Raw genomic sequence first — 9475 nt, forward strand, 5'->3', positions numbered from 1 at the left:
TTATGGGGAGGAAAAGAAAACAAATGAAACAGAAATGTCAGGATAAATGAACATTTTAACTTATTACGTCAAAAGATGCAAGTAGGAATCAAATATAAATATCATTAATCAATTGGGCAAAAGTAGTTGGGCCAGCACAAAATAGACACCATGGGCTACATGTGTGAGAGGTGTGTGTGTGTGTGTGTGTGTTTTCTGCTTTTTGTTTTCTTTTGCTTTTGTTTGTTTGTTTGTTTTATTGCTTTTTTGTAGTTTGCCCATCCTGACTTTGGTTTGTTTCTGTTTTTGCTTTCAGAGAAAGGAAGAACATGAAGTTGGATGGTAGGGAGTGGGGAAGATCTGGGAAGAGTTGGGGAAGGGGAAGAATATCATCAAAATATATCATATGAGAAGGTTTTGAATGCAAACTTTAAAAAAAGAATGAATGAATGAATGAATTGGGCTACTGTGCAATAATCTAATTCCGAGGAATTCTTTGCAATGCTGTTTATACCGACAAATAAAATGGCAGCTGTGTAAATGTCCATGGGAGACTGGGTGTATGGCTGTGTTCTTACAAGTCAAAATACGCAACTGTAACAAAGAATGAGACTACTGTGTGTGTACTAATGTTGGAAGACAGCCAAGTGTCATGGGAGGGTTTAAGGAAAATATCCCAAACAGTAAAATAACACATGTAAGACTGTGTATACAAAGATAGTCATCGAAAGTGAACAGTAATTATCCCTGAGAAGTTTGAGGTAAAGTGTGTGTGTGTGTGTGTGTGTGTGTGTAATTTTTGAGATACTCACTATGCAGCCCTGGCTAGCCTAGAACTCACTATGTTGACCAGGATGTTCTTGAACTCACAAAGATTCGCTTGACTCTGTCTACCTAGTTCCAAGATTAAAGGCATGCACCATCAAAGTTAGCTCAAGTTGTATATTCTTATCGTGAATTTCCTCTTTGGTTTAAATTTCTCAATGAATATGGACCATTTATAGAATAATGATAATAAAACCCTGGTTTTGAAATAGAGAGAAAATATTGGGGGATAAAGGAGAAGTAGACATTCACAATCTGCAGTTGACTTCCTGGAACTGAGTCTCTTGCCATCGTCTGCCCGGGAATATGTGGCAATAAGCGTGAAGCAGTCTTGAAGTAAACAGGTATTGAAATTCTATTTAAGCAAATACAATGGAATTGGATATTGCAAATGCAGAGATACAAGGATTTAGACACACTTCATAGTACACTGGTGAAATAAAAAGTAGTCTAATAGATACTAGTGGGCCACATAGCTTGCATTTCTTAAATACATATGTACAAACCAAAAGCCTAGAGAGTATATGTCACAATGTATTCTGCAGCAATTAGTCATTTTTGTTTTCCTTTTCTATTGAATATTCCTATCATAATAGTATTATATATAATAGTATTATTTTTATAAGCATTTTAAAGGTTTAGAACTACTCCTTGTAGATTTTTTTTAAGGTTTTAATAGATGGGGAGATGTTGTTAAAAAGAAATGGTATTAATCTGTGAAAAAAAAATGAAAGAATGAGAAACTCAACCCTTGTGTCCATAAACTGCATCACCAACACACCCACAAATGCACATGCACACACACACACACACACACACACACACATGTCATACTAGAAAGAACAAAAAGCAGCACCAGCACAAAGCAAACAGGAGGCCCAAGGTGCCAATTCTGCCTGGGTGTCCTGAGACAGACAGAGTTATAAAACACACCGGCTCAGATTACAGGCTAAGCATGACAAGTCCGCCTGACAGGACCCAACAAAGGCATGTACACTGAAGGAGAAATGTACACATCTGAGTGCCCGAGATGGAGTGAGTTATAGAAGCAGAGATTAACTCAGGAGGGGTGAGATGGTCCCTGCCATTTTCCAAGTCCCTTCTGAAGTACGCCTTGGGAGCATTTCTTACATTACTTACTTATGACTACATTCAACTAAAATAAGCTCATATTGTTTTGTGGATTTTTTTTTCAAGGTGAATAGAAAAAGAAGCAAGAAAGACTGACTTCTTAAAGGGTCAAACATATCTTTTCAGGTAAACCAGGAGATGCTAAACCTCCTTCTCTTCCTCAGAAGACCATTCTGGCTGATCACAATAGCTTTCTCTCCCGGGTAGTGTAGATGACACATCTTTCCTGTGGCTGGCCTTCCTGTCATATGCAGGAATTCCGGCACTCTTTTGGACCCTTCCAGTTAACTTACTTTTCAGATTTCCTCAAAAGGCACACTACTGCTTTAATATTTGAAAAAAAAAAAATGTCAGCTCAGCCCCAGACAGCTAACACAAACAAGCTAAGAAACATACCACCTAAAACTTACAACTGTGGAAAACAGAATCTCTTTTTAAGAAAATTCTTTCTCGGAATCTCACTGTTGGTAAAAAGCTTGTAGGGAGAAGGAGCCCGGTTCTACCAGGTCCTGGGCAGTCTGTAATTCTTTGCTTCTGCTATGCCTTAAATTAGAGGTCTGTAAAACTGAATTATAGTGATCTGAAAAGTTCATAAAGGTTTGTGAATTGAACATGCTGTTAAACTCTTCAATACTCTGAGACTGAACCCACCTCTCACCGTTCCTCCCATTTCATCTGGCTAGAGTATTAGAAAGAAGTCTGGAGCGAAGTAGAAAAAAGAAGAAGAAGAAAAAAAAAAGAGTACTTTTGGCAATTTGAAGACAGCTTTGCTAAGCCAGGCAAAGTCCACATAAAAAGTCCAGGCCAAGACTCCTTGGCCATTTCTAAAATGATTGCCCGCGTCTTTCCACCAATAATTTTCCATTTGGACAAAACACACACACACACACACACACACAAGATACACACACAAAAAAACCTCATGTTCATACCAGATATAGTTTGCAAGCAAGGTCTGGTTGAAAAAGTTCATCTGCATAAATGCAAACTGACTTGAAGGACTACCCATCCCTGATACCTCCTTGTTGGCTTCCAAAGTAAAAAAAAAAAAAAAAAAAAAGACATGACCTGCTGAGAAAGCGATTTATCTCACAAGTAAGACTAGAAACTATGGAGAGGGGAAGTTAATTTAGAGCCCAAGGTCCAAATTGGGTGATGGTGAGGTTGGCTGGATCGCAGTACACATAACCTTCCTCCTTGTAGCTTCCTTACAACCCACCAAATAAAAGACTCATTATTGCCTCTAAACTATTTCTCTTTAGTAGCTGGGCTTTTAAAAAAATATTATAATTCCATCTACTTATTCTCTTATTCTGTATGAAGGGCTGTGTGTGGTGCACATGTGGAGGTCAAAGGGCAACCTGTTGGAGTTTCTTTCCACCATTTGGCTTTGGAGGATGGAATTAACAGAGTTAGGTTTGGCCGCAGGCACCTTTACCCATGGGGCCATCTCACTGGCCCAATCTGCTCTGCTATCTGTGTCCCAAAAATGTCCTCACATTCTTACTTTCTCAAACCAGATGGTAATTTTTGAAGAAAAGGACTTCATTTTAAGTATTCTTGTGTACCCCCAAACTCTATGTACATAACACATACATGCAAATATACATGTGCATATACATATAATTATATAATTATGCATACATGTATACAGACATCAACATGTATATCATACACACATATATTAAGCTGAATGCTGAATGAATGACTAGAAGCTATCTCTTTAGTAATGCTACATCATGGACTGACTCTTGTACTCTCTGATTTCTCTGCTCAAGATTTTAAGTGTTCCGTAGCTAAGAAATATTCAAACCTTAAAAAAAAAGAAAAGAAAAGAAAAGAAAAACCAGTTTCTAGGTTCATCTGCACATTTCTGACACAGTTAAACAATTTCCTCCTCCCTTAACATTAGACACAAAACAAACAACAACCATAAACAATCTTACTTTAAATTCTGAAGAACAGTCCCTTTCTTCACGGAATCAGATACATCATGTTCATCAGGCAGAATTAAATGGAATCACAACTCCAAACACAGTGTGTCCAAAAGCTTATTGGATACTTTAATGTCCCCAGATCTTGCGCTAGTGGTGTCCCTAGTTAACCTAGCACACCTCTTCATTTTGGGGCATTTCTCAGATACCATCAGATTTCTCTATGTTAAGGAAGATTGCTCTCTAAAGAAGTCATTAAAGGTCTCCCAGGCACCTAAGAATCTCATCGGTTTCACCATGCAGAAGGGTTTTTTTGTTTTTTGTTTTTTGTTTTTTAAGTTCCCTCTACATAACATCAGTTAAGTTTGAAAAATACAACCTTACAAAACATTTTTTAATTAAATAAATTTGAAAAAGAAAAAGAAGGCAATGGTAGTCCCTAACTTCTGACCTATTACAGAACTTCTGACCAAGTCTATGCACTTACACACAAGATTTCACTGTATGCCAATGAGACAGTGCAGTCTTGTCTGAGGTTTGATATAATGCTCACAAATATGCTCACCCCCTGAAATCCTCCCCCAGGTGCAAAAGCATCTTTTAAATAGCCAAACACATTTAGGTCTTCACCTCTGCAAGCAACTGATACAAAGTGTAAAATCTCGGAAGAGCGAGACTTTAAAATAATAATAATAATAATAATAATGCACTGTTCTCCAGACTTCACCTTTACTTCCCTTAAAAATCAAAAGTTACCTGATGTCCAAAGCGAAATCAATAAAAATGTAAAGTGAATGCTGCCACCGCAGTGGTTCCTTCCCCCAAAGAATATAAGATCACAGAAATTTCCTACTAGTTTAAGGCGAGGTTTACCTTTCATCTTCACCTCGAGACTTTTCGAAAGTTTGGATTCCTGTTGCACACAAAATTACTTTGAATATGCGTGCATACTAAAGAAATGTGCTATTATATAAAGCATTGCACATTTAGACGCTACCAACCTGCTATATCTCTCCTGACTGTGCAAAAGGCAAAAAGGCTCGGTAATCCTAGCAGAAGAATGCAAATAATGTCAATGCACAGCTGAACTGCAAGCCCTGCCTTACAGGAACTCTCTGTGTCTGCAAAAAAAAGAAAGAAAGAAAGAAAGAAAGAAAGAAAGAAAGAAAGAAAGAAAGAAAGAAAGAAAGAAAGAAGAAAGAGAAAAAAAGACACGCACTAAACAGGAAATGCAACTGAGCTGTGGCAAACCTCAAACTTAAAAATGCAATCGCCGGGCGAAAATTGCATCCATGCATTCATGAATGCATGCATAAGCCTTTGCATTTTTTGCAACTAATGCAAACAGGCTCTTACCTTTCGACTGAGACATTTTCCCCTTTCCTTTGATGGGGGAGGGGAGCACAAAAGACTTTGCCTTGCTTCTCTTCTGTAGCTAGTTTTGCAACAAAGATGCAAGCTGCAGGCGTGCAATCTTCATGCAAGTGGAGTTTCTCTTGACCGATGCAGCAGATGGACTTTCAGGGAGTCAAGATGGAATTGCACACCTTGCAAAACAGTCTGGAAAGTGATTTTTCCCCCAGTTGCAACGTTAGGGAAGGCTGTGCTGCAGCTACATGATGGGCCAGGGCTGGCAGCTAAAAGCTCCAAACTTGGAACTGAGTATCTTAGTGCGCAGACGTCCTTCCTGCGAAAGGCGCGACGCCTGCTGGGTAGTGTAGTTCCCCTGTAGAGTCCACGCGTCTCTGATTTAAGGAAACGTGCTCCTGTAGGTGGCTGAGCGAGATGACTGACTAAGCGCGACAGAGATCTCAGATAAACATCGCACGTACACTCTTTAGTAAGGGAAGGGTGACAAACTGCGCGGTCCATGAACGGAGGGTTTTTCGTTCTAGAAAAACCCCTGAATCAACAGCTTAGAAAACACAGGGGTAGCTAAGGCGCTTTTGGCACCCCTAGACTAAGTAAGGTCTAATTGGAGGTCCAAAGTGTTAATTTTTTTTTTAAACCGGCTCAGTATCTGTGAATTGTTCAGCCTGTATACCGTTCACCCTGACACCTCATTTCACAACAAACATTTTTCTTGAATGGAGATTTTAGGGGTGATCTGGCCCTTTGGACAAGATACAAAGTTTTACTTAGTAAGACGCGATCCGGGTCAGTTCTTTTTTCAAGAAAGGAGAAATTCAACGCTGGAAGGGAGAGTTAGGAAGTTTCTCTTTTCTTACAGGGTTAGACAGGAAATTTTGTTTCATATATAGCAAAGCCAATTTTAATCAAAATTAAGATGTTTGGTTTTTTTTTTCTCCCCTGAGGCAGGCGGGGATGAAGGAAAAAGTCCCGGGCCTTGAGAAGAAAGGGTGGGTGGTGGGGAACAGTAACCTTAAGTGGATAAAGTCGACTATCTTGAATGTTTTTTCCGATACCATCAAGAGATGTTTGTTGGGAGCCCACAGCTTGCCAGGCATATTCCCAGGGTTTTGGATTTTCCCTTTTTCCTGCAGAGCTGGAGGCTGGAGCTGGGCTGTGTCTCGGTGGGGGGGGGGGGGGGGAAGCTTCTCCCCTTCACAAGGAAGTTGGAAGCAAGCCTTCCCTGAAAGGGGTAGAAATCTCAACACACACACACACACACATACACACATACCTTCTCCCCACCCCCTTCATTTTGAGGCAGAGAGCTCCAGGTTGACTTCTATTGCACCTGGTAGAACACCTTTAGGAATGTTCTTTCAAGGTGAATAGGGAAGGGATGATGGTTCCAGGCATCTGATCTACAGACAAACCTGTGTTGGGAAATAAGGGCCACCTGTCCATTCCTGGGACACCGAGAGGACCAAGTTGCCTTATAAGCAATAGCGGTGGTGATCAGAATTTACCCAAGGTGAGGGATTAAACCAGGCTTTAACTGCTTGGACTTCATTCAGAAACCCTAGGAAGAGGTAAAGGTTTTGAAACTGGGAACTTAACCAAGGCATTGCTTTAAGAATGCAAATTTTCCCTTTGTGATCTAGGTGGGTTGGAACTGGGAGAGGCTAGAGAGAGATCAGGTCAATTGTGAAAAGCCGCGCAAGAGCCACTTAGAAGATTCCTAGGTGACGTGACGGCTGTGAATGAAAATTTCTGGAATTGTATTAAGAATTCTAGGAAGCCAGGACCATCTGAGTAATGCCGGAATCAGAGAGAAGGCCACCACGTGTCAGCTGCAAATCTGCTCCTCTCCCCACCCCACCCTGGCCCCCACCCCACCGCAGCCCCTACCCTGCCCCTGCGTTACTGGAGATTGAATCTAGGGCCTCAGGCATTTGAGGCAAGGCTTGCATTCCACCAATAAGCCACACCCCTGTTTTTATGTTTGTTTGTTTGTGTTTGTTTTTGCTTTTGTTTTGAGGCAGGATCTAGCTGAGTCACCCAGGTCGCGGCCTTCAAACCCTGTCTGAATCTGTAATCCTCCTGCCTCTGCCCCTAACCCAACCCAAGTCAGCGAATCAGCTCTTAAAATAAAAATGCATTCAGCTGGGGGAGGAGAAGGTAAGTTACTTTCACTGACCTTTACTGACATTCTTTTTGGTTTTTTTTTTTCTGTTTTGTTTTGTTTTTTTATTCTTAAGATCTTGCTTCATCTGGCTGGCTTAAAACTCAATGTGTAGAATTTACAGTAATTCTCCTGCTTCTGTGCCCCTGAAGTGTTGGGGATTGCAGGCATTTCCCATAATTCCTGGCTCCCTTTACTGATGTTCAGGTAAATTAATCAAGGCAACTTCACACACAGAGGGGCAGCGTCTGCCTGTGAGAGAATAGCATAATGTCCCATGTGTCCAGGAGTAAGGACTTTCTTTTTACCTTCTCTGTCAGGTCTAATTTCCAGCTATACCTTCCAGCCTTCCTTCTGCATATAGGCAGGGTTAAGCCTCTTTCATGAACCTTTCTTTAAAGTCTCATTGAACCAGGACATACATGTGTGGTGGTCCATTTCAACATACCCCCACCTTCCTTCAGAAACAATGACAAGAACACCTGTTTCCTACAGGTCCTGAGATAACTTCATGAAGACTGGCTTAGCCTGAGCAACTCCCTAGAGCTGTCCATTTGTATTGTCAGCAACTGCATTGCTCTTTAATGAGCCTGGTTCTATTTATAAAGACGCTTCTATTCTTTTGTTACAGTTATTTAGTGTGCATACAATTATTCTGTGTGCAGATGCATACCTGCACAAACACATTTGTATACAAGCCGCGTGAAGGTCATGGAAGGGACAACTTAACAGAAATGAGTTCTCCCCTTCCACCATGTGGGTCGAAGGAATCAAACTTGGGTCATCAGACTTGATGCTAATTGCCTTTACCAGCTGAGTGGTCTCAGCAGTCCTAGAAGAGTTCTAATCTCAGCTGGGGCGGCGCCTCCTGCTGCTGTGATTTGGCATGTTCTTTGTCTGAATAAGGGCACACGAGCTACCGCTGGTAAATGCAGCTCATTCTGCAAATCAATCTGCCACTCTCCACGGAGACAACATGAGAGTCAACAGGCGCTGGGCATCTGCAAACACATGTACACAAAACACCCTTTCACCATAAGCCAGCTCAATCAGAGACTGTGAAATGACCGAGTGGGCCATTTGTCTTATACATCCTGAATTCTGAGCAGGCTGCTGGAAAGACAGGGAATTCAAGCTCCTTGAAAAGGTTTGAAAAGGAGGCTCCAAACTGGGCAGTGGTGACACATGCCTTTAATCCCAGCACTTTAATCCACAGAGGCAGGTGGATTTCTGAGTTCGAAGCCAACCTGGTCTAAAGAGTGAGTTCCAGGACAGCCAAGGCTATGCAGAGAAACCCTGCTCGAAAAACAAAAAAAAAAGAAAAAAAAGAAAAGGAAGTTCTAAGTTCTTGGTGTGAAACAGTGTCTTCCTCCTCCCCTCCCTGCATGGCCAAGAAACTGTTCAAGGGGAACAGTTCTGCTGGATTGCAGTAGTGTGCAAAAGCAAGAGAAATTTCTTGTAGTTTCTTCATAGGTTCATCGAGGGTTTATCTTGACATTTTCCTGACTTCAGATCCTTCTAAAATGCAAATCTGACAAGTTCTACTTATATTCAGAACCAGTACCCAAATGTCTTGGTAGAGCACTATCAACTATTCAATGCCTGTGTCCTACCTACTTCCTGGTTCATTTTTCATCCCACTGTTTCCAGGAGAAAGCAGAATTGCTGGCTCTTTTGGATGTACTTGCCCGACTACCTGAAAGACTCCTTAGCTGATGGTTCTGATTTGTCCTTGACCCCTCTCAATAAGCTCTGCATATCAAGGTTGTCCCTACCAGCACCCTCCCTGTGAACTGGGTGTACTTTCTAATTCTGTAATACCTCACACGTGTATCTTACCCAGACATCTCAGGGCTGACAAGTGTCCCTTGATCTGTGTGTCTCCTCAGGAGGCTAGTAGAATACTCGAGGTCAGAGATTTGACCAATGTCCCTCATTCTCAGAGCCCAGCACAGCATTTTAGCACATCTTGCACTCCAAGACCTGCCACAGTCCGGCACAGACTAGATGGGGTAAGGACCTTGTAACCTTGGCTAGCCTGGAATAACCAGATTCCAACACCTCAGGGGGAAAC

At 41.5% G+C, this 9475-nt stretch overlaps 1 protein-coding gene across 1 annotated transcript in view; it reads right to left on the reverse strand.

The window, feature by feature from the left end:
* Map2k6 (mitogen-activated protein kinase kinase 6) overlaps window positions 1–5532 on the reverse strand; it is a 122528-nt gene extending 116996 nt beyond the window's left edge. The window contains exon 1 of the mRNA XM_052196428.1: window positions 5226–5532. Within this exon, the coding sequence (XP_052052388.1) occupies window positions 5226–5241 (16 nt within the window). The 5' untranslated portion in view covers window positions 5242–5532. The remainder of the gene's footprint in view (window positions 1–5225) is intronic.
* Window positions 5533–9475: the final 3943 nt, after the last annotated feature.

This window comes from Apodemus sylvaticus, chromosome 10 (genome assembly GCF_947179515.1).
Source record: "Apodemus sylvaticus chromosome 10, mApoSyl1.1, whole genome shotgun sequence".
Lineage (NCBI taxonomy): Eukaryota > Metazoa > Chordata > Mammalia > Rodentia > Muridae > Apodemus > Apodemus sylvaticus.